Here is a 26,104-nt window from a genome sequence, read left to right on the forward strand (position 1 = left end):
AACCTGCGGAGCAAGTAATTGGAATATAGTTATAGACTGATGCAGTTGTTAATGGTTTTACTAGCCCGGCACTGTAATCTACTTCTGTTTTTAATGACCAGTTTTTAAAAGTTGTACTTTATGGGAGTCATGTGCAGTGGGAAGTCGGAAAGTAAGGTATTGCAACACTGGAATCACAACGATAATCCAGAAGGATGTTTTGGAAAGGCTTGAAATCCCTGAGTGATGCCTGAAATTTTCATCCCGATAAGTGCCTGCAGTGCATTTGCTACACAGTGCATTTACAGCATTGCTTTTCATCAAGAGTTCCTGCAGAAAAATCCCATAATAAGGGACGGAACAGAGTTCCTGTTGTTTACAAGTAGTTTTTAGGTCATCATCAGAGAGAAGGTGGCTGGAGGGCAAGGGCAGGAGGAAAGGGCAGCAGCAATGGACTGGCTCTCGGGTGAAGTTCATGGGGTGAAGCGTGCACCCCACAAAGCAGTGTGAAGCAGTGCTCGGCTGCCACTGAGGGTCTGATTTATAATTAATGAGCTGTCATTTACATCGCAAGAAGATGGACTCTCCTGAAATAAATCAGGCATAGCTTCATTTAAAGCTTAACACGCGATGAGAATGCAGTATGTCCTTCAAGCATCCTACCTCGAGAAATTATCTGATGTACCCATGGAGGCTGCTTTTCCTCCCCTCACCAAATGCGGGGCTTGGTTTGAAGTTGTTAATATTAATCGGAGCTGAGATGATTGCAGTACCACCCCATCGGGCTTCAGCAGCCCTCCTGCTCGCTGACGTCGCAGCAGGAGTCTGTTCAGCATGGGTGGCTCTTCTCCGCTATGGCACGTACGGTGGGATCGGGTTGATTAATGTGCCCAATAGAAATAAAACAAATGGAAATTTTTTTAGATTATACAGTACACTCATAAATATTAATGCACCTTTGTATTGAATTGCATGTAATTACATATTTATACATTTAAGTCACCTTCCTGATACACTTAAGGCGCTTTCCTGATGAAAGATATCTCTGAATAAGATGGTTTTAAACCACGCCTAATATGTTTGTAGGATTTATTTAATAATGTGTGGGCTTGTATGCTGGCAGGAGAGGAGAACAACCTCCATTAAAGTCTGAATGTGTTGTTCACAGGGTCTGCTACTTAGTTTGAATCGACTCCATGGGCAGCTGCTGAAAAATACGTCTCAACATGAAATATTACTACATCTCCTTATCTATGTAGATAAGGTCTGTGCAGTTCTGTCACCTTAGAGTAATTACAGCTTATTACTCTAATCATGATGATGCCTGAAGTCTGTAATTAAGATTGTGCTGGCTAACGTACTAGCACGCGGCATGGTACAGCTATTGTCCTATCTAAACAACAGAAAGATAAAAATTGGATGAGGGAGAAAGGGCAGAAAGTGGGGAAGTGATTTATGCAGGGCCATGGTTCCCAGCCAGGCACCGCCTCCACTGAACCCAGCGCCTTCCAAGAGGGCAGAATCTGTGCGTGTTCTCCGCAGCCTCGTGTGCGCTGCTGCGGACGGTGCATCCAAAATGATCGCAGGCAGTTTGCACCCTGAAACGTAAGGATCGACACCCTGTGTGATCTCTATTCAAGCTAGTTTTAATGCATCCTATTCACCTGTGTCTGAGCTCTTATTCTTTTCACATGTCCTGTTGTAGTCCAGTCTGCAGATGAAGAATTTAATATGTATTTCTATATACTGTATATATTTATATATACTTTAAGGCCAAATCGCCTATCTGTTGAAAGCAATGACAGGTTCTACCATACAATTCAATAATACAGGGGTTTGACCCTCAGCACTCTGTAATTTTCTCTGCAGTGATGTCAGCTGGTGAAAAGCAGGCGGCTGTTCTGGAGGAACAAGCTTGTCTAAACAGCAATCTTTATGTCTAAATTTCATAGTAAGCCCACCCACCAAACTAGATTTAAAGGCTGCTTTCACAATTTGTAGAATCGCAAGCTATGTACCTACAGAGCTCCCTTTCCTCTCTTAGGTCGTGAGCAGAAGAGGCACCTTATTTTTTTTGAAATTTCTGCAGATTATTCCTTCTGTCTTGGAAGATACATTTTCATAGAGTTTGCAGAAGACTTTGTGAAGCTGCTGTCACTCATCCGTGCTGTAGGTATATATGCAGATTCTTTCATCCCAATTCTGACATGAGCTGAACTTTTCTTTAGGTGTATCTTGACAATTCATGAAACTTTATGCAGTTGGCTAGAACATGGGCTGCTCCTGGAGGAGGTTATCCCAGATATGCCCATAGTGATCTGCAAAATTTGACCCATCCTATACCCTCTTTAAAGCTAATGGGAGCTAGTAATTTCTTGATGGCAATGCTAGCCTCATTAGACATTTTTATAAGTTTCTGGAAGGCTGCCACTGTTTCATTTAGATCCCTAGCTGAGGGGGGGAGGAATGAAAAAAAACCAGAACCCACAGAAGCTATTTAGTCAGTAGGAGAATATTTTTTTCCAGAAAGTTTCCCCTTTTTCAGTCCTGCAACCTTTCACATTTAGAGTGAATCCTCTTAATGGCTTTTCTATCTACAAATACGAGCTCCATGTTTTAGCAGGAGTCCTGTGCTGGTATAATGTGCTGTTCATAAGCCACTGGATTTTTTGATACTGATCTGAAAAAATAAAGATTTATGTTTATCATTAGCAGTGTGATGATAGTTATCTTAAGGCACAAATCTGTTTTATGATAAAATATCTCATTGTTTCAATAGAGTGCATTGGACAAGTTGTAATTCTGGTGTTTTTCTGCTGTGTTGAGGTTGCTCTGTGGGAATCGCAACATTACTTGGTTTTACAGTTTAATTCACGAAGTGTAGCCCAATAGGGCTGAGTGCAGGAATTGCTGTGCAAGGTGCTCTGTGTTTGCTATCCAGGAGGTCAACGGGTACTTGTAGTTGGTGTAGTTGCTCTTTTATGAGGCTAATGATGATGAGAACTGGTGAAATAGTAACCATAATGTATGACACCTGAGAATTTGCCTTTGTGCATTTGTGGCATATATCTAAAACTTTCCTGGGAAAGGAGACAGAAGGGTGTGCACAGAGAAGTTCTTGGTTTGTTTTTCCTTGGGCTTGCTCTGTAGGATCTCTCAGCTTGTGTACGGTGCTTTTCACAAGCAGACCTCAAAGTACGTTATGACGATCGGTGCTACTGCTGACTTTTTTCTACTAGCTGGAGGAACCAGAGAAGAGAGACACGACGTTCTTAAAATACTGATCCTGCTTAATAGCTAAGGACGCTAAAGATTTTTTTTCATGAGCTTGGATAAAGCTCCTAACTTTCACAATATGAGTAACACTGTGTGAAGAAGAGCTTAGGATATTTCACATGGTGTCTTTAAGTGAAGAAAAGGTAGAAGAATAGCTTATAGCTTCTGTTCTCTACTCCCTTCTTTAATACTTGTAAAATTGTAAAATTATTCTTTTTACTAAATATCAAATTTGAACTTTGACTGTCTTCAGTTTAATTAATGTTCTCATTAATTTTAGTTATGAATTTTGTGAAGCTCTTGTGTTTTAGATAGGCATTTAGGGAGCATTGTTCAATTAAAGCCAAACTGATTTTTGCCTTTAGGCATGGGGCTTTTGCATTAAAAGGCGGCATAATTTGAATTACATTCTCATGAACCTGAATCTTTTTGTGACGCAGGGACCGACAGCCCAATTTCTTTCCTGCTGTTGGTTATAATATTAAGTGACAATAAACAGAAGCATGAAGGCTTACAAGATGATGTAGTACTTGATGGTAGGGCATGGAGAGCTTTGGTCAAAGCAGCCAGGTGTGTTAGTAGAGTATGCTTGAAGTATTACACTATATAAGTAATATGCCCCTTGTATGGAAACACTGTACTCTTATGTATGGAGTTCTTGGAGTAGATGTGTCTTTGCATATTGTGCATCTAATAAATATAATTTGCTATGTAATTTACACCTTTCCAATCACTGCTAATTCTTCTCTCCCAATGACCCTCCAGCCTTTAATTTTCTGTTACTAGAGAATTTCTTTTTAAAGTAACATTTATTTGAAACAAAAATATGAATTCTGTGTGTTGCAGGTTATCTGTAAGAAAATACAGTAACTGTAGGCTAAGCAACAAAACTTGTGTTTATGTCACAAGACTTCAGTGGTTTTTATAGACAGACATTTGGTTCTGGGGTTTAAAGAAGGGTCCGTAACAAAGTTTTTCAAACAAAGTGCTTTTCCTTGTCCTCCCTCCCCCTGGCTTTCCTCGCCCCCCCGAGATTTGGAAATCTTCTGCGTAGGTCGGGTTTGAGGGAGACATCCACTGAAAGTCTATGGAGATTCATTGGCTTTAATTGAATTTAGGTCAGCTCTTGCCTTGTCCTGTCAGATACAAGCAACAATAAAAATAAATGTGAAAAGTCAAGCCTTGTTTAAATTGAAGACGATTGTTCATTTAAACATTATAAACATATTCTGTCCTCTAAATGCATGCTTGCTTGATACATGAGATGTATTTGAGAATTTTGAGGTTGAGAGTATGAAATTTAAAGGAGTACGTGTCTGCTTCTCTGCGCTTGCGTCATCTCGCAGATTTTAGTTTGCATTTGCCTGTCTTTTGATTAAGTGGACACCAGTGAACACTGCTGTCTCCTCTTCTGGTGACTGTAGCATTGCCTCAAGAATGCTTTGCTGGTTATCTAGAATTGCTGCTTAAAGAGGTCAATGAAATCAGAGCTGTATCTTAACCGCTGTGTTTTTCTTCCTTTCCTTCCCCCACTCCCTCCCTCTGTAGAAGGACGTAGCTCTGAAACCTCAGGAACGTGTGGAGAAGCGACAGAATCCTCTAGCCAAGAAGAAACGGGAAGCACTTACCAATGGGCTGTCGTATCTTCCGAAAAAGAACAGACTTCACCACCACCAGTACAGCTCTGACCGAGAAAATGATCGTAATCTTTGTCAGCACCTTGGGAAAAGGAAGAAAATACCGAAGGGCCTCAGACAGGTGGGAGACAAGTTATCTGTTGCGGGGAGGGAGGGCTTTGGCTGTTGGCACATGGTATGTAGAAGTGGATTTCTCATTTTGCGGGATCACTTACTTTAACCTCTTCAAAGTTGTGTTATTCTTGGGCTCTCAGGTGCCGCTTGGTACCATGTCCTGGTACCAGAAGAGATTAATTGAGTGGGAAAGCAAGCGGTGTAGCAATGGTAAAGCCGAGCTGATTAATACATGTGCAAAGGTTGGAAGAGCTTTCCATAGGCTGGCTGTGAGACTGTCAGGGCAAACAACTGTGGTCTGTCCATTATATTGTTAGGCCAACTTTGTGCTATAAACATGCCTTCTTGCCTCTAGACTTTGTATGTAGAAGTGTAATACCCCATTGAACATCAAGGGCAGGAGAGGTAATTGCACGAGGGGCAGCTGTTAATCAAGGCAAAGCTCTAAGACTGATTATGGTGTGAGGAGCTCACATGCAGGATGTCAGTGGTACTCTGTGTGTGCTCTTTTGGGTAACTAAACACTTGCCCTTCCCAACGCTGGCGTTCCCTTACTGCGCACGTGTGACAAAAGTAAGCAGATACCATCCAGGGTTGCAAGGCTTGAGGCTGGAAATCTTGGACTCTTATTCTGGACACTGCAGTGTTGTCTTTCATGGTTTTAAAAAAGAAGAAAGCATGACAAGTGTGATTTCTCTGGTGAGCAGGATGCAGAAAGAGCGTGCCATGTTTTGCCTTTTTTTTTTTTTTTTTTTTTTTTAAATAAATAGCCCTCATGTGTTTGTTATATAAGAAACTAAATTAGAGCTGGGCATTTTAAGTATAGCATGTGCCTGTATGGTCATTTGGCTCATTGTCTGTGAAACTGAAGTCTAAAATAACAGCAAAGAGGTCAGTTTTGACCTAAATTTGAATGATATTAATGACTTTTTAACCAGAATTTACATGTCTAATGGAGATGGTTGATATTAATTGAATGAGTCTTCATCCTTGTTTGGTGCAAACCAAACATTACTTTGCAGAGAAACTTCTAGAAAATAGCAAGAATTCACTGCTTCTCATTTTGTGAGCTCAGGGAAATGGAAGGAACATTGAGGATGACAAGTACATTGACTTGTATTCAGTTTTGATATCCAGAGTTACAGAAACTGGTAAAAAAAATGTTTTCATGATTGTTTTTTAAGCCTATACTGTTTATAGAAACAAAATAAGAGATTATACAGTGCTTCAGCAAAGCAAATTGTAAAATGCTTATTTTACACTGCCATACCTGTTAAAGGTATTTCTTCTAATTTAATTTTACTTTGTATTTCAGAGGGAGGTGGAGAAACTCGTCAGGCTAGCTAATGCAATGTTATGTTATACATAGATGTTGAAGGTTGCTGTGTTTCCTTGACTGTCTTCTGTGTTTACCTATGCCATACTCACTCTATTCCTTTTTAGTATGTCAAATGGTAAATGTATATGCTTTGTGCAGTAGGAACTGGCCTTGGTAAAAGCCGACTGTTTGCACTATTTGAGTCCCTTGGCGTAGCCTCCTGTCAGGTGAAACCTTTCTGCCCGGTACTTAAGCAACGAAGGAATTGGCCTCACTGCTGATGGAGGTTATTTGTGAGGTTATGTTTTTAAGAATAAATATACACTGGCTTGGAAGGTATTGAGTTGACAAATGTCATGGAAAATGGTTTTCCTTTTAGCTGATAAATCTGAGTACTCTGCTTAATTCCTGAGGGATAAGGCTGAAAGGAAATACAATATCTTGCTCAATATAAATTTAATACATTTGGTAGTGGTATAGCTCCTTAGATAAGAGCATTTTGGTCTCATGAACAGTTTAGGTGCTGACAAATCCAAGCGGCTTTGGCACTTAGACGTGGAAATAAGATGTCATGGAAAAGACTATGAAGCTTATTTGAAAAGACATACTCGCAACCTAGTGTTTCTGGTAAGCATTTTCTGTCTTCTTTCAAGACAAATGGTGAAGACCTCGAAAAAAGGAGCAGAATGATAAGTTCTGAGGATGGCTTTCTCTGATCATGTAACACTTTCCCCCCAAGAGTCACTCTTGGCTGCACACCCTGGGTTTGTTTCCCCACGCAGCTCCATCCCACTGAATTCCTCGGCTCTCGACGGGAAATGAAGTTGCTCATCAGCCTTCTCGGATGACAACAAACCAAGCGTTGAGCCCACTGGTGTTTTGTGCTTGACAAGTAGGAAAGTCCAAAGCCAATTAGAGTTTAGTATTCTGCATATATATGGTGTCCTTGTCGTGTTAGGGCTATATATTTTACGTGTGAACAACGCATCCTGCCCCTGTTGTCTCCAGAGGAATGCTGGATTGTCATATGTGAATGTTATAATTGGATGGCAGGATGCAATCTCGATGCTGTCACTTGCGTTCCCGTGCTGGCGTAAGACCTTGGCTGCAATCTGTCCCTGTTGGGAAATGTTTTATACCTGGAGATCTTGTTCGTTGTTTTACCAGTAGTTAACAGTCCTGGCTGATACGCCTTTCTGTGAAATCTGTTATCTGCTGGAAGTAACTCTCACATGCAGGATTTACGGTATGAAGCTCCCTCAACAAACAGATTTAGTTGAAGTCAGCTATTGGAAGGACTGCTAATTAGTTTTCAGAGAAAATCCTTACAGTATTCATGCAGGTATTTATCCAGCTATGCTGAAATGCCTACAGGTTTATTGAAATCCAGAAAATGTGAAACTGTAGGTTAATTAAGGCTCATATTTTACTAGCGAGAAGACTTTTGAACTCTGCTTTGTGAGCTTTTATAAATTTACTTATTAAATGCCTTAAGGAAATTTTAGTTGGTGTTAAGCAAACGTACGACTCATCTGAATGTTTCTGCAGTGTTTTAAATTTAATTTCCTTTACGTTAATTGGTGATGGCGTGCTTTTATGTGTGTTTTCTGTAAAAATCATTTGGAAATCTTAAGGTGAACATTTTTAAACTAGTAAAAGGGCAACAAAAGTTTTTGAGTTTTTATTCCTTAAGGTTCGAGGAGGATGGGACATACTAGGAAACAATGAGTTTTCATTGCAAAAGGAGTGTTGAGAGTATTTCGATAGCAAGAGGGAAGGATCATTTCTCTTTAATCAGTGAGTGCGTGTTGTGGAAAGAGCCGAAGATGCTGACTTTTGCTACCTCTACCATTTTCTGCACTGTTTTCTTTATCTGCTGGGAGATTCATGCGCCTTCTTGCAGAAAAGGGCTGTCTTTGGCACGTACTTCTAAACCAGCAATCTCTGTGCTGGTCAAGTGGTATATTAGCTGGTTTATGTATATACAAGAGCCAACTGCTGCTGGGCTCTACTTTAACTGGCAGATTCCAAAGACACTTGCAGAATATCAAATCCCAATCCCGGATACCATGTGAGTGCAAGAAAGGAGACAAACCAGTAATAAATAAGGGGTAGATAATGAATAAAGGGGAGAAAACTCATGGTGGAGAGATGAATTAGGAGGTAAATTTTAATGAGATAAAGGAAAAATGGGAAGAACAGAAAAAAAAAAAGATACACTGCTGACTCTGGCAGTCATCAACTACAAGCATTATAAACTATTAGCTGTAACCTCGTAGTCCATTACGTGAATCAATTAAAGGGGAGGGAGGGAAGTATTTGAAGCTTTTCCTTCTCAGAATTAAGTCCACGATCCCCTTGGCCCTGTATCTGTATATCTTAAATTTGAGACTGCCAAGGCTTCTGATGGCTGATCTGGATGGCCACTGTTGTCCCCTGTCATCGCTGCTTGCGAACATCATGTTGTTAATTGTGCTGCAGATTTGCGTATAGCACCCTTGTCCTTTGGTGCAGAGGTGCTTGTGTGCTTCAGTGCAGCAAACCACCCCTGGTGTGGAGGGTGAAATAACCGTTGTGTGAGCTGCATTTAATCACCCTTACAGTCAGGAATGGCTTTTGCACGCTCTTAGACAAGCCTATACATGACAGGTAATGAGAGCGGAGCGGGAGGTGGGTGTTAGCTGTATGGTTTGTGGTGACATTGGTCGGGGAGCTGAGCAGATGGGTTTAATTGTCACCGGCAGTGTGATTCCAGTGAGAGCTGACTGTGGTGACAAGCGATTTACAATGTGCTATTTACAGTTTGGGTTTGCAGTCTCTCAATGACATCTGAGTGCTCTTTAGCAACTGCTTTCATTACTGCTTTTCTAAGAGCTGTTAATTGAAAATGAAATTGTGGGTGGGCTTTGGGAGTGCAATAGCAGCTACAAGTATTATACGCAGCCATAGAGAACTGTTTAATTTCTTTGACTCTCAACTTGTAGCTCTGTGCAGCAGCAAGGGAAAAAATGTGTCTGTATTTGTGCAGCATGAGGTTAGACACCTTGGAAACACTGCATACATAGGAGTAGTACCAGCTAGGCATCAGGGCAGCAGATGTGTTAATGAAAATGGGAAGAAATATTATCCCAATTCTGTTTGTAAAGAGAGAAGGTTTTGTTGTGGTTGGGGGTTTTGTTTGTTTTTGTTTGGGGTTTTTTTTTGTTTGTTTTTAATTTCAAAATACTAGCACAACCACTTTGAAATTAGTAGGTTTGCTGTTTGTTCTGCAACCTACACAGCACGGTTTGATATGTGAAAGTGTTGCCGACAGGTTAACGTAACCCAAAGCAAGTGTCGCAAGCAGCAGGACTTTGCAGGGGGCACAGGTTTAATAAAACTTCGTGCACTGTGTGTTGGTATTGTGGGCATTGTTTATTTGTCAACCCACCTTATTAACAGCATTTAATTTGAAAAATAAACTATGAAATGACAAAAAAAATTCAGATTACAGTAGAGAAGGGACCACATGCAGGTAACTGTGCTTTGAGGTTATGTACACAGCATGAGCGGATGTAATGATATGTGGGAGAAGATGCTGATGTGCTAAAGGGAGCTAGGTAGATCTGGGATTTGAGAAGCCGTTGTAGGATGGACAAGGAGGAACACGTCTACGGGGAAGGGGTGAAGTGGGGGGGGCTGTGCACAGGCCCTAGCTGGGCAGTGTGGCTATTTGGCGGGGTACATGTTACACAACGGTGTGCGTACGGAGGGATTTGCCCAAAGAGGGAGCCCGTTGTGTGAGTTAACATCGTCCGTGTCTGCTCCTGTCCAGCTCAGTGTTATCTGGTCTACCATTGTGCTGTTAAATCGTTGGGTGCTTCGTGCTGGCCAGTTGGTAATTTCGTCCTCGAAAGAGAATTGCGCTTTATTTTGCACACATGCACACTGCATGGATTTCTGTATGTGTGAGAGAACGCATGTCTAAAAGCTGGGCTGCTCTTCAGTTGTCCCTCTTGTTTCCTGCTCAGAAACTGCCACTTGTGACAAACAGTGCTTGAATTACAAGCATTTTGTGATTCACAACTGCTGTTTGCTTCTGATCAGAGGCCACAGAAATCTCCAGCTGCACTTAACCCGCAGTCACCATATCCAGTGCGTCATCTGTGAAGGCACCCAGCTGCTCGAAAGCATCCAAACAACTTCTGGGCCCTGATAATATATAATTGAGCTCAATGGGCACAGAAAAGATTGTTGTTCTCTACAGAAAGGACTGAAAAATGATGTGTTGCTTCGTGTGCCTGTTGTTCTGCGCTGCACATGCCCCCTCCCCCAGGTTTAATGAAGTTCCTGAATAGGCCCTTTGGATTCCTTGAAAACACACACAAAACCAGGCACATAATGCGAAATCCAGAGTCATTCACAAAACCAAGCGCGATGACAGGATGCAGCTAACGTTTGCCGAGCCGTGCTCCGCGGCACGCTGAAGCAAACACCTGCATTCATTGATCAGCCGCTTGTAGAAGCTGCCACTTTACGGAAGATTTGCTTGCAGTGACGTGTCACAGGCGTTTCCCCCCCTTATAATCACCAGTTTCACCTGCAATTTTTCAATAAGCTGTTGAATTATACCTCTCTGAATGATACACTGCAAATCCAGCCTGTCCTAATTGCTAATGATGGTTCTGAAAGACTTTCATTTGACTGTAATTAGGTTTGCAAGCAATCAGCTGCCCTTATCAGAATTGAAAACACATATAATGTAAAATACGGGCTGGTGGGAACGTAGCGTTTTCTTAAAAGGAGGAGGCAAGAGGAAGATGTTTTATTAGCAGAAGCTGTGACATATTTTAACACCTTGAAAACATCATGTGTGAAATTAATTCTGTTCAGTATTATACCATCTGGCAGTGTTATTGTTCTGTATATATTGCTATGTAAAGTGCACGTTTTTCGTCTGGGTATGAGCCTGTGTTTGAAATAGTAATCGTGAGTCAAATTGATTACTAAGGATGTTATCCCTGCTCGATGGGTTAAAAATACATATTGGGAAATCCCATGAGCTCAAAATGGCTTCCCCATGGAGAGCCTTGCTTGCAGGGCACATGAAATTGGAAGAAAAGGGCCTTGGTTTTGGCATGCCCTCTCCTGGGAATGAGTATATGTGCTCAAAAGTAAGAGAAACTCTATCCGGGTATTGTTTTTTTGAAGCTGAAGTCGAAAATACATGTACCTTAGACTCAGTACCATGGTAATTGTTTAATAATATACTACTATTTTGATCCTGTCTGTATGCTTTCGCATTTAAAGACCCAGCTCGGAGCCCCCTGTGAGAGCTAACAGGCATTAGCGGCCTCCGTCTTCAGGTGTAGGCACAGAGGGTCGTGATTTGAGGACAGAGCATAATACAAGCTCAAAACCTGGTTACGATCTGGTGCCTGCCTACTCTGGCTAGAATGTCGGCTGTTTGGCAGGGTGGCTTGTCTCTTAAATCAGGATTCAAATGTGGGCATTAATACCTGATACGGTGACCAGGGTAATTATCGTGGTAGTGTTACTTCTAGATGGTGGAGTTTGTACAGCTGAGGAGGAGCATGGAAGACCTTAGGTCATATCTGGAAACAGGAACAAATGGTGGGATACGACTATCTCCCATGTTTCTCTGAAGCTGATGGTGGGAGCCGATTGCACCTGGGATGTGGCAGAGGAAAGGTTTCTCTGCCTCCTCTGCTTTCGCCTGCCATCGCTGTTGTGTTGCGGGTGATCAGGCTTGTAAGAAAATGAGCAATGTTGGCATGTTTTCATTTCTAATGCAAATTTTGCCACTGCTTTGGGATCTGCCCTGCTGCATCTCACTTTGTCTTTTGGCTCTGGTTTATGCAGCTGGGAAACGGAGTTGCCAGAGATGTCACCACCCCGTTACAGACCAGGTAATGCTGCGGGGAGAAAGCGTCCCTGTGTGCTCCGCTCACCCGCTCCAGCCAGTGCCAGAAACTCCCAGCAAATTCCAAACTGAAAAAAAAGATTAGAAACAGTGGCTTTTGGGTTAACCTAATTATGTTAATCAATTAGATATCTTGAGAATAATATTAAAATAGAATTTACTGTGCATGGAGCAGTTATTGTCTCCCAGGATTATCTTTTTTCTTTTAATGTTGGCACCCTACTTTAATTGAAAACTTAAATGATTATTAAAGGTGCCATATTAGGAAGTGAAGCATATTTTAAATGTATGATGCAATCAATTGCTGTCTTAAAAGTTTCTAAGCATGTTACCAAAAAGGAATTAAGCAAAAAATTAATTTTGACTGAGGCTGCTTGGGGATAAATTAAGCTCTAACTTAAGTGATATAAGACAGTGTAATAAAGTGACCATTTTGAATTATAACCAGAAATCTTCTAGCACTTTTTAAATTTTTTTTTTTATTCTACAAATAATTTAAATCTAAGCCAAGACTACTGACCTACAGATTTGCCTGTGTATTAGGTGGAAGCACAGCAGTTCATCCTCAAATTTCATACAAAGAAAGTTGAAGTGTTGAAGCTATGTTACTTAACTCTTCTTTTTTCCACCCCTACAAACCCTGTACTCACAAAGGGAGGAGGTGTAGGAGCCATGTATTTAAACGTGGCTGTAGCATCCAACGGCGCACTTGCGGCTTTGCAGCACCTTCCTGGCGCAGGGCCCGTCAGCGGGTGCCGCAGGGAGCGGGGTCTCTGCGCTGGTGCCGTTCCTCTGTAACCTCTGGGTGGGCGCAGGGAGGCTGCGATACCGCACCGCAAGCACTGCCGTGTGGGAAGAGCCGTGGGAGTGGGAGAGCAGCCTCAGGAGCGTGTTGGGCTCCTGCGTGACGGTCAGACTCTTAGTTTTAGGCTGTTGTAACCTTAGGTCTAGCTTTTGAGTGCCATCACTCACGCGTGCAGGGGCACAGCCCTAGGCTGTGTGTTTGAAAAATGCGTGGGGATACTTTAAAAGTGTCAGTGAGCAACACTTAGAGGAACCATTCCCTGACCACAACTCCCTCGTTTGGCCCTTCTGAGGGGAAGATGACGGGGCGGGGGAAAGAGGCAATTCCTTGAATTAAGTAGGTAGGACATTTCTCTGTCTCGTCATGAACTAAAGGCAGTACTCCTGGTTTTGTAGCTGCCTCACTACAGCTACTCTGAAGAGGAAGGAGGCTGTAATTTCCTTACATCTGAAGAGCTGCTTTTTGGCTGAGATTTATTAGAAGCAGAAAGTAAATGGCATCATGAGTGGCAGTGCCACAGCCCGATAGGCTAAAGCAGCGTGAAGCTCAGGTACTGAGCTCGCACGATTGCTTCACGGTTTGCAGTGCTTTGGGGTGTCGTTGCGGAGTTTTTGAGCCTTCCCTGGCTTTAGCCACAGCGACTGTGGAGGGGCAGCTCTGGCCAGCTCCAGAGGCTGCACGCTCCCACCACGGTGGCACGACGTTGCTGAAAGAAATATGCTATTTATTTTATTTCAGCAAAAACGACCTGTGCGTAAAGCACGGGAAAATTACTGATAATCTTCCCCGAGGAGGTTATTCTCTACTTTGTGTGGTTTCATAAGTGAGAATGTTGCATTTCTATAAAATTAAGACATTTTAAATTTTGTTTCTGCCCAAACCCACTGAAACGGAAGAAACTTTTAATGTAAGTCCTCATTTTCTATATTTAACTCTTTCATAGTATATGAACTATATGCACTAGCAAAGCCTCCTTTATTATTAGCCAAAGTGTGGCATAGCTTTGTTTTTCATACTGAGCTTGCTGTACTCTTGAATAATTCAGAGGGATATTATGAATCTGTTCCGTTGCGGGTTAAAGAAGGCATTATGGCCATTACTACATAAGGCCGTGACTCCGAAAACAGACAAAACAAACTTGTCCTTTTGTCCTGACCTTTCTCTGGAACAGTTTTCTCTGCTCAATATTAAAATACAGTGAGGTTATATGAGTGAAAATGAAAGAGTTACCCTTAAGTAACAGTTTATGTTGCTAAAAGAAAAAAACTAACCCCAAAGCTGCAAAAGTTACTGTGGTTTTGCATTTCCAGTGCTGTTGGAAGTTTGCCTCTAATATTGGCAACGCCATGCAGGCCATGACAAAATACGTACTCCTGATGGGTTTAATTTTCCATTTTGTAATAGTCAGTGTAGGATCTGTTTCAGATTTATCCTTTTGATCAGCTATTGGAAAAACGATTCAAGCGTGTCACTCTAACATGAATGGACTTTCTTGAAGAAGTCCTAAACTTATACCAGAGCCCACCCTTACTCGGGGACGTGCACAAGCATGTTCTTGGCCATAGCTGCTTTCCTGAGGTCCGGTTTCTTATACTGCTGAGCAAGAAAGTTGTAGTCACCTGCTTTCAAGAAAATAAAATTTTCCACTTTCTCCAATTAAAGAATAATTGCTATTACACTTTAATCACAGTTCCTCCTAGTATGGAATACACCAGAAGAATGTTCTCCCTGTAGTCCAACAAAATGAAGTCATAGAAGGGATGATAGCCTTTCTAGATCTGTCCCGTGGGTGAACGTCTGTGAGGCATAAGATCTATTTAAGGTAAAGGAAAAGTTTGGCAACAGACATGAGTGTAAACTGGTGTAAAATAAAAGTTAGCGGGAAGTTGAGCTTTAAACTCAAAGCCTAGTGAGATTCTGTGAGAAATTGGAGGAGGAGGAAGCAGGAAAATAACTGGTTTGCAGGCACAAGTTGATTTAGATTACATAAAAAGGAAAAGCTATATGTGATTAAAGTCTCTAACAGCGGAGAGCTGAATCACTGATCTCAAAGTTCCCCTCTAGTGCATGCCCGTTTGCCCTCCCAGTTAGGAGAGTTGCAAGTAGGTGTAGGAACCCGCATGCTTAAGAAAGAATCGAGTTCCCTCTCCTGTGGCTCTTTTCTGCATGAGCTGAGAAACAAGAGAGAGAAAAACCCAAGTTTGCTCATCAAATGCAGTCAGGCTTAAGCCCAGCTCACCCTGCTAACCCTCCCCTGTCTCCCAAGCCTAAAGAGGTCCTTAAATTAATAAAAGTAAAGCTGAGAATAGATGTAGAACTGGAAGTTGATGTTTATTACTCTTTCTTTAAGAGATTTGAGGTTGGCTTTGTCTAAATATTTTAATAAAAATATTTTAATCGTGAAGCAGGTGGATTTTATCCTAGCCATATGAAGCAGCAAACATTTGGTGCATGAAAATTTTCCATGGTACTCTCTCTATTTTTGCCAACTATGCTCCCTATTTCTTTCTGAACAGGTTTTACTCTAATCTAGTTGAACAAAATAATCTCATACTTTTATAAATAAAAACAAAAATAGTGCCTAAAGCAGGCAGAGGGTTAATAAAAATGGAAATTCTGTTAAAATTACTAATCAGTCTGTTTAATGTTTTATAGTCTCCCCTCCCCCTAACACATGTTCCTCTCTTGTAAAGCACCTTATTGCTTCCTGCTTGTTTACCGGCTTTTAGCAAGTCAAGCAGCTTTCAAATTGCTTTGATGTTAATTATAGAACTTGTTCAATAGGGCTTGCTAGGTGAAGGAAAATAGCTCATATGTTTAAGAAAATATCTAAATATACAGACAAGTGCTCTGTGCTTTGGTTCTGAAGAAGGAGATGACAAGATAGCGATGACTTAGTGTTGTGTTGTCAAATACAGGCTGTGTTTGGGTGGCGTGCTGCTCTCGCTTTGCAAGACTTGATATTAGTTTGTCTTCGCTTCTCTTGACGATAAAGGGGAACTGTGTGCTGAGGACCGATCCTCGTAATTGTAAAAGGAATTGAGTTTTAATATCTCTTGTGCCAAAGCAAAAGATTCAAGAAACAGGGATTTTTGCCTTAGCCCACAAAAGCTGTTACTATAAACTGTCCCTTTGGATCGTGGTTATCCCAGCTGCTCCGTTGTTCTGCTCTGGACCCTGGTCCAGCCCGAGCTGCACGTACGCTGTGTCAGTCAAGGTCAAGACGTAAAGGCCCGGAGAGAGAGCCGGCTGGGAGCTGGGGGTCGGCCGTGGCTGTGCGCTCTGTGCTCTCTGGCAAGTCACAGCCTCGTTTTTCCCTGTTCATTTTGTATGTAAATTGTGTTTAATCATAAAGAACTTGTCTACCAATTCCTAATCAAGGCATAAAGGCTTAATCAGAGAATTTGTGCAGTGTTTGGAGATCTTCAGATGAAAGGTTCAGTACCTGTGTGGTAAATGAATATTAATAATTTCTAGTACAAAGCACCGTAGCCATTACAGCTGACTGGGGAGTTTGTCAAAAACCAGTGCTGTGTTGAATGACCGGAGAGTACCCATCAGGAAGCGATGTAAAACCTTTAACTTATTAGTGCCATTGTATTTATAAATCAGTAACAATACACAGAGGGCGAGGGTGGAAGGTGTATTATTACACAATGCTTTTGAAAGATTTGAAGTAAAATTTGCGGTCTGATGTTTCCTCGAAGAATTGCAGTGTTTTCAGTGATGGAAAGATATTATTTTCAGTATTAAGGCTTGTGCTTCTGATCTTGTAAATGAACCGGTGCTTAAGTATGCAGTAAATACTGAAAACGACCCCCTCAAACTTTCTTCTTCATACTAATGATACATTTTGATATAATTACTACGGGTGTGCTATTACTGTTCTACAGCAGGTACCAGTGGGTGTGTTGTTTCCAGAAGCAGTAAGTGGCATGGCAGCTTGCATACTATTTTAGCGCGATCATAAAGCATTTCCTGGAGTAGAACTGCATGAGACTGTAACATCGCGTTGGGGGAGAGAGACCTTACCTATCAATAGCAATGCAAGGCTTGTAATTTTAAGTCTAATTTAAATCATGAAAATCTGTTTTTCATGAATAATTCAGAGATCTGATTTAGTAGAATTATTTCCAGCCCATGTATATTAAACAGCCAACCTGCTACGCCAGTTCGGTTTAAGACACTGTTGATGGGGGTTTTCTCTTTCCTGCAGAAATGATCGTCTTTGTTAGAAAATAAAGCTGCTGTGGTATTTTGTCCGTTTGATTGCATGAGGATTTTTCTTTAAACCTCATAGGCTAAAATTCAAGCTGAAGAAAAATAAACCCCTTACTACTAGGAGCTCCTAGAATTCAATTTGGAGAGAGTAAACCTTGTACTGTATCCATTAGGAAAATGGCAGTATTCTTCCATTTCCTGATGTTATTCAATTACTTACCCCGCTTCCTGCTTTTAGCATAAACTGTATATTTTAGCTCATGACCTTTGACAGCAAATTGAATCAGAAGTGGAGATGCAATGAAAGTTTTTTTTGTTCTTTTTTTTAAAAGACTCTTTAAAAGCATTGATGTGTAGGAAATTTTAGGGTATGTTTTGTTTTGTTGTTGGTTTTTAAAAAAAAAAGCCTTGCTGTGGATTTTGTAATACAGTGTATTTTCCATGGAAAAAAAGAAAATTTATTAATGTCCTGCCGTATTTGGCTTTGGAGAACAGAGTCTGTGTAGCTGCTCTTGTTAGTGCATGCCTGCTGAAATTAGCATTGCATATTTTAGTTAATACCAATAAAAGTGGAGTTTGTTTAATTTAGAATAAAACCCTTGTTTAGATTGGATTAGCACTTTACGAAAAATATTTAACTTGTAAAATGATGCTATTGACACAAAGTGGTTACAAGTCCAAAGTCATCTTGGGCTTTGTTTCACCACTGTCGTGGCCCTTCTCTTCTTGCCCGCTCCCCGCTCACAGGTTTTTATAGTTTTTAAATGATTTTATGCAGTTTAAAGCCTTACGATGGAATGAAAAAATGTCTCTTTCTGTGTTAAATCATCAGAACAGTATAAACCGAGTCTTTTAAAGGTGAGACAATCTTTCTGTAACATGTTACAAACACATAGTGCCTCTGAGTGAGCAAAGCTCGTGTCTTAGAACTGAGGAACATTGATAAACAGTGCTGAAGGTGTATTCGCACGGCATCCTAAGAAACCCCTCATCTGTCAGGAACTCCAACATGTTCAAGGGTATCAGGAAGCCTGCAGAAAGTAATTCGTCGTCAGCCCTTCCATGGCTTTTATTTTGCCCCAGTTTTACTCTCTTGGAAATATAGACTTCATTTTCCAACGCTTCTCAGCACCACGATTAACCAAGTCCCAGTGCCAAACTGACTTTTGAAGTACTTGGGAGTCAAAGTCTTAATAAAAACGGGTGGGATTTAGGGTCTAGATTGCCCCTGTGGCTATTGACGTTTAGTCAAAATCTGGTTTTCTCTTACTGATTTTACACGGCCCTTCAGGAAGGGGGAAGCTCAGCCCAGCCATGCCGAATGCACTGGAGTTGCAGTTGTGTGGGTGGTGAGACATCTGAGACATCACCTGGGCAAACCACACAGTTTCTCGTTTATATAAGATTTTAACTTTTCAACATCTTCAGGCGTGTGGCCCCCTAAAAAAGAAGGGAGAAGAGGGAGTACAGAAGTGTTTGGACTAACAGTGCTGCAAAATACCCTCTCGCAATGAGAGGGGTGAATCTTCACGTACATTGTTCTAATCTTTCGCTCCTTCTAGACTGTAGCTCATTTATAAGCTATACTATTTCCCTTACACTTGAGTAGTGTGAACACAAAAGGAAACCCCAAACACCATATTTGTCTGAAGCTTTCCAACACAGGTACCCCAAACCTACCTAAATCTCTGCAGAAACCATTGGTAAGACCACCAGTGCTGCCCAGATCAACCAGCCCAGCCATGCCCAGTTCCCTGCTCCTCATGAGATTCCTCACACATGGTGTTCCCTGAGCTTTTCTATTATCCCTTGAATGAGACTGCAGTAGTTCTTAGCTTTATCTGGCCAGAATGCCTTCATGTCATAGTTCCCCCCAAATTTATAATTTTTACTAATCCTCTGTCTCTATAGAATAATGACATTTTGAGAGGAGTAAGAGCCCATTGGTATGTTCAGAACTTGCACTTGGATTGAACTTGAACAGAACTTGAATTCAATAAGAAAAAAATCAGGAGATGTCTTAAATTTGTTTTTCCAGTGTGAAGAAGCAGACACCCCCTTTTCTTCCGTCGGTGACAAAAGCAGCTACCCCTCACCTCAGCTGTTGTGGTATCTACTTGCACTTGGAAGTGCAAGGTCTTTTTCTACAAGTTGCAAAATTTTCAGGCCTGTATACAATGCTAAGTCGTATCGTGGTCCGACTTGCTAGGAGAGAGCCTGACCTCTCTGCATATGTATTTGTCTAACGTGGTACAAGAGCTTTGTTGCTTCGGGTTGCGTTGTTCTGCAGGCAGTTCCAAGATAACGTTTAATTCATTCTTGTTCTGGCTGCAGCAGTGCCAAGTATTTGTTGAACATCTGTCAGTGTGTTCAGATTATTAACCTAACTTCTGCTCATTTATGTTAATAAAAACATTTGAGCTTTGGAACAAGCATGTGTAACAGTTCCTCACGCTACTAGTCCCGCTGAAATCTAGCTGAGAGGGTTGACGCAATCTTACCCCAACTGGCAAACCATTGGCAATTCCTCCTTCAAAAGCATTGCTGCACGTTCTGTGCTACTCAGACCTGGAAAGTGGCACAGCTTATAAATGCTTGTATTTAGTCTTTAAACTCTAAAGTTCATACTTGGGGACAGACTAGAATATATGGGATAGGGACACCAGAACTGTTTCCAAATTTGGCATCTGTAATCAGAAAGTTGTGGGCTGTCGTATCGGTGCAGCCTGGGCCTGTTGGCCGTTGTGTTACGATGCCAACGGAAATGTGTTGAGGAGCACAGAGTAACATAAAGCTGGTGAGATCAGGATCCGTAAGTGCTCTTCTCAGATCTGCCATGGAGGCAGGTCCCTTCAGTCTCCATCCTTGGAGATTTCCACATCTCCCCATTGCTTGGATGAGGTCAGTCTCGAGGGCCCCTCTGACTAAAACTGTTTTGTGTCACACTGAGCAGGTAATTTCTTTTCTGGGAACAGAAACTGCTGTTTATTACAGTTACTTGCTGTCTGCTACTGGGCTGCTAGTGTAATATGTATAACAAGCAACTCTGAAGCCAGCCTGGGAAATGGTCCCTGTGGTTGGGTCTCCAAAAGCCTTCACTTTATTGTTAGCACACAGTTTTTGCAAGTTGAATTAGAGGACAGATCTCCTTTTTGGACTACCATGTAGTCTGCTGGGCAGCAAAATGCACTTGGAGCCATTCTCCCAAGTCCTATAATCTTTTACTACAGATACTATTAATAAAAGTATTAATTACACTTCTGGAATTAGGATTTCATAATGAAACCTCAAACAGAAAACTCAAGCCAGGTTGGCCAAATGTCATGAAACACTCAAATGTGAGCTGCGAGTAAAATAAAAGTCCGAGTTGCTTTAAGGTTTATGGTTAAAAGAATGTAAAACTTTTCAGCTTGTCCAAGTTTTGACAGAAAACCTTGCAGTACTTGGCAGGCCTGGCTGGGTTTCCTTAAGTGTGAAATGCAAGATAAAACTGGTGACTTGGAGCCAAGCACGATGAAACGAAAAGGTTCTCCTTGAAACAAAGAGAAATGGAGGTGCACAGATTTTTCTCACAGCTCTCCTTCAAATCCTAGCCCGGTTCAATGGGGTGCGCTGGCTGGAGCATCCCCAAGCGCGGCACGGGACTGCACTGGGAGAAGGTGCAACTGGAAGAAATACTTGGTCCAGTGACGCGGCTCGGCTGACTTCAAGGGAGCTGGGGTATTTTATGCCAGCTGAGGCTTTTGACCGTCGAGTTACTGTTTAGTTGTAGAGTGAGCACAGAAGTGAGATAAACTTGTAACAGCTTTCTCGTTGCCTTGTAACGTGTACAGAAGTAGCAACATACAAGCTGTAATTAAAAGCTGTTTTGAATACATTTCAAATGTTTGACTTGGATAGGAGGGGAAAGGCAATGTTCTCTCTGTCCTTCCTTTCACCCTTGAACTGGAACTTCTACAGCCTGTTAGGCGAAATGAAGAACTTTTTTTCCTTTTCTATCCAGAAAGGCTTTTTAAGAAAAAGGAGTGGTTAAAGTATTCAGGAAGATTTTGCTGACAGTGGATAGAGTTGTGTTTGCATGTGTGGGGAGCAGGGGGAGTCAGCCATTTGACATTTCTGATCATCCAGTACACTCCGGAATTCTGATTATTTACAGTATTTTTAATTTACTTGAATTACTTCAATGCTTAGGTATTCAATTTTAAGGACTTTTGACTTTCCTCTCTTTTTTCTTAATGTCCTGATTGAAGTTTTGTGCTAACAGGGATGAATTGGGGTCAGAAGGAGGTAAATAGCAGTCAGCGGGGTTTTATCCGGAGCCCTTTTATCTATGATTGGAATAGTTTAATTTTTTATTTTTACACGAGACTTTGTAGCTCATGTGGAAATTGCTGCTGGCTCTTTCACATCAACGTGAAGCACGCTCATGCTAATGAAAGCAGTTTCCCAGGGCTTCAGTGGACTTTTGGAGCAGGGAGGAGGATGCGTTTCCACTAGTAACTGTGTTGGGGCAATTGCTGCCTTTGACATTAACTCCCTGAGTATGATGAATTGCAGCCAGTTTCCTCCACCACCAGGTAATCTCCACTGTAGCATTTTGTAGTGACTTTTGTAGTCAAAACCAGTTTGTAAGGCAGTGGAACCACTCCTCTCACATCCTACCCTAATCAATAATACAGCTGGCACCCTTGAGGTGGGCTTTGCTGAAAATCTGGGAACATGGACATTGCCCCGAGTTGATTAAACAGATCTTTGAGTGTTGTAATTTGTAGATGTCTGGTCTTAGTAGGGTATATTGATTCACAGTCTATGACTTTAAAAAAAGGTGCTTCTGCCGAAGAAGTCTAGTTTGGGACCTTGATGCCACAGCTCTGGGGCTTTGAGCACGCTGCTATTGCCTCTGCCCCACGAACTTGGGGGGAGCAATTTTTCCCTCTGCTTGTCCTTCCACCAGATAGCCGCTGTGTTTGCAGCGTACCTAGGGACTGCAGGTAGAATAAACGCCTCCGCCAGCGGTGCTCCAGTCGGCGCGGATGTTAGTAGCTCTTAGGAAGGCTTTGCTTGGCCTTCCCTCTAACCTGCTCCCCCTTGCCACTTGCTGCTCCTTCTTTAACACCAGCCTGTTGTGCATGATGGCATTTATTTGTCTTTGGATGAACGCGGAGCGGTTGAAATATGTAGTAGAGGGCGATTTTCGGGTAGGCGGGAGGGTTTTCCTGTGGCGTTGCTGTGCTTTGCTGGAGGGCGCTCGTCCCGGCGGGCTCCCTGCGCGGCGGGGGCTGCCAGGCTCTCGGCAGGGCTGGGGCTCCCTCTGCGGACCGAAGCGGCAAAGTGCGGGGTTCCTGCTCGGAGCCCCCCGCGCCCTGCGGGCTGCGGCCAAAACCTGCCAGTCCTGAACTTGTTTCCTTCTTTTTTTCCCCCTCTTTTTTTTTTTTCTTTTTTTTTCCTATTTTTTCGTTGTGTGGTTCCCCCTCCCTAGGAGCATTTCAAACTCCTTTTCTGCTCTGTGACACAGTATGCTCATTTAAGGAAGGCGGTTTTGTCGTTTGTTTGTTTTCAGTGGCATTGCAGTAGAAGCAGATTCCAGTTTTGATCAGACAGGCGTTAACTGGTCTCCCCTGGCAGCCTCCTGCTACCTGAACAAGCAAAAGAAAAAGGGAATGGGCGTTCCAAAATATCCCAGGTTTATTCTTTTATCTCGCCAAAGCAGGACAAAGCTATCGCAGCCCTCGCTATGGCGTTTGCCGGCGTTGCTTGTGGAGAGTTTGACTCCACGCACTGAATGACAATCTGAAAACATTCGGAGCCTTCACACAGGTCTGACTGCAGAATTGGAATTAAAAGTGTAAATATTTATTGACAGGCAAGAGGCTGAAGGTGTGACTTGCTAAGAGTCCAACATGCTTTACGTTGCTGTTTGAAAGTAGAAAATCTGTGAGAGAGAAGCAGAAGACGTGTGGAGCTGCCTCTCCCCCTTTTCTACCAGCCGCTCGGACTGGGTTTGGTTGGCACTGGCTCAGAGCGAGTGGTGAATCCTCCTCTGCTTCCAGTAAGACTTTAGTTAACACTAAGTATGTTAAAATTTTTGAGGTAGTGATAGGAGCCTTTGTTGGAGAACCAGAAATGACATTTCTAAAGGCATCACTTGCTCCCCTCTTCCTTTGGGCACCAACTCAGGTGGCCAGTAATGGGAGTGTAAATGACAATACTGTTAATTGCTTTCCTGTTCCTGGAAGAGAAAAATAATGGAGAAAAGGTTTTGTGCTGGAAGATCTGCAGGGTCTGGTGTTAGTCAGCACCCTGAGGGGTCACTGCCAGGAAATGACAAAAATCAAGGAGCAGGGAAGTCCAGGGAAGCTGGCAGAGCCCAGCAAGCTGTTGGGGTCCCCCTGCTCCTCCTGTGAAGCTTGTGAGAGCTTTGATTATTACGATCTATTTGCAGAAGAGCAAGTGAATTTGCAGAGGGAACGCAATCGCATTAAGCATCTTCACAATCATCTCTGGGTGTTATTGTGCGTGGCTGAAGCTTGAAAAAGCAACACTAGATCCTCATTGTCACCACCTCGACTTCCAGCTTTCAGGGTGACTAGGTGAAATGTGGAACTACAATTTTATTGGGTCCTATACTGTGAAGTATTACAGGTTTTGCTGCTTCTACAATGCCATAGCAAATTAGTAGCAGAACTGACAAACTATATTTTGCCTGTGATCAACCTTGCTAATGTATTATTCAGCCATGATTATTTTTTTAATGGTCTAAGAAGTGTAGAAACATTTCAGTGTGGCTGGATGGGAGTGGCGGATATCACTAATTATAACATCTTCATTGTAAATATGGATAAAGCTGAACGTTTAAAATGATGTGTCTCTTTTTAGTGGAGTAACTACTTATATGGAGTGTAGTAAGAGATGTAAATTAATGGTTTTATCTTTTTTCTTTTTTTTTTTTGCAAGTATTTAGAAATGCCATAAAGTTGGTAAAGAGCATGTCTCTCTTTAGTAAACCTGCTATAACTATAGCAACTAAAGAATGGCTGTTTGCCATCTTTTTCCCCCATTCCTCCTTTACTGATGAGAAGCAGAGTCCTGAGGCACATCCAGCACAGCCTGGCTTTCTATAGACTTTGACCTTCTGGTTGGATTCTCTGGTGTCTAATAAGGAGTAAGCTTGCCGTGGTATGCTCTTCTCCTCTGTCTTGATGCTTCCTTTCAGGATTCTGTAGTCATCTAGTGTCCGAGATCACTACTCATCAGTCAAATCTGGTTGCAATTAATTTTATAATGGAAAATCAACATAACTTGCATTAAATTTGATAGGGTGGGTGAGCTGAAAACCTGGAGATTGACAGTTAATTTGTTAAGCTGAGCTTTTCATTTTAGCCTATTGAAATGGGGCTCTTCCAGGTAGACCGGTAGGCTTAAACCGGCACATTCATATGTGTGTGCCTCAGTACTAAATTTTACAACCTCGAGGACATGACACCAAAGGGTTGATACTGCTTGTGGAAGTGCCGTGGTTTCCATGCAGTGCAGCAGTGACCTGGTAGCTGGACTTGAGCTGGGCTCACTGCATCCTACGGATTTGAGTTGCATCTGGACTCTCCATTAGAAGCCGTTCGCTCCAGTTCTTTTTCTGGGGCAAGAAAAGGAGAATACCAGTGGCTTTCGGCTGCCTGTGTTAGCCTGACCCCGCCGAGCTCCCAGGTGTTAGAGGGCCGTGGGGCTGCCCTGTTTTCTGCTCGCTCACATCCCTAGGAGCAAGATGGACGGTGGAATACTCTGCCCTGGGCAGAGATGATGTAAAGCTCTTATACCTGCCCTCTGGTAGCTTTCCCTGGGCAAGGAATATTAAGACAACCATTTCCATCCATTTTTAAGATGCCTGAGTGCAGTAAAGAGCTCTTCGTGTAACTGAAAATTGTGGTGTGTTACACCGCTGAGCAGGCAAGTGAGTCGTGCTCCGGAGACATCTGTGTTTTATTGATAAAGATTGAAGTGCGAATGGTGCTTTGCTATCCCTCTTGCTTCAAGGCAGTATCATGAGTTATCTTAATATTGAAATATCTTGTTATTTTACTACTTTGAACTGAAAGGTGAGCACAAGACAAAAGACTCAAAAGGGAAACTCAGACAGTAATGTGTTTATGTGAAAAGTGGATTTTAAAGCTTTGAAAGGGTTGTAATGCTCTTCTACCTTGAGATGCTAATGCTGAAACTTGAAACATAGCACAGTATCATTAGCAATTAAATGCATCTGTGTATTCCTCTTACATCTTGTAAGACTCTCGCAAATCAAAAGGGAGATGTACACACATCTAATAAAATAAAGATTTTGAAAGCAGAGTTCCAAAGCCCTGTTTGCAATTCACAGACAGCATCTTCATGCCTGGCATATTTGTATAAGGCTTTAGAATAAAATTAATTGCCCCGGGCTTTGGACTTGTAAAGGATTGGCTTTTGTTCTTTACCTGTGTGGTGTTGGTACTTTCTACGCCTCTGCTCCAGTGGCTTTTGTGCTGTAGTATTCCAAGATTTTAATTTAATTAATTTTATTTTCTACCTTTGAATCGCTTATACCATTCTTTTGGTGCAAAAATTATGTGTAAACAGGTAGATATACAGATAACTTCTTGAAGAAGTTAATTACATATTTAAGTAGCATATACAAGTTGACATATGTAAATATGTATATCCAATGACGAAAGCATTTTAGTGATAAAGTAGAAATACTTCTGAATCCTGTCTTTAGAAGCCAATAGCTGAGCAGAAGTGCACTGGAAATACATTTTTGGTGAATGTGTTTATTCCAGTTACGAGTTTTACTGGTTTTG

General features: G+C 42.0%; 1 protein-coding gene across 5 annotated transcripts in view; it reads left to right on the plus strand.

Annotated features, from left to right (window-relative positions):
• AUTS2 (activator of transcription and developmental regulator AUTS2) overlaps nt 1-26,104 on the plus strand; it is a 786,364-nt gene that overhangs the window by 205,544 nt on the left and 554,716 nt on the right. For all 5 annotated transcript variants that reach the window (XM_075771882.1, XM_075771881.1, XM_075771883.1 and 2 more), the window contains exon 2: nt 4,804-5,013. In XM_075771882.1, coding sequence (XP_075627997.1) covers nt 4,804-5,013 — 210 coding nt within the window. The remainder of the gene's footprint in view (nt 1-4,803; nt 5,014-26,104) is intronic.

This window comes from Balearica regulorum, chromosome 19, assembly GCF_011004875.1.
Source record: "Balearica regulorum gibbericeps isolate bBalReg1 chromosome 19, bBalReg1.pri, whole genome shotgun sequence".
Taxonomy (NCBI): domain Eukaryota; kingdom Metazoa; phylum Chordata; class Aves; order Gruiformes; family Gruidae; genus Balearica; species Balearica regulorum.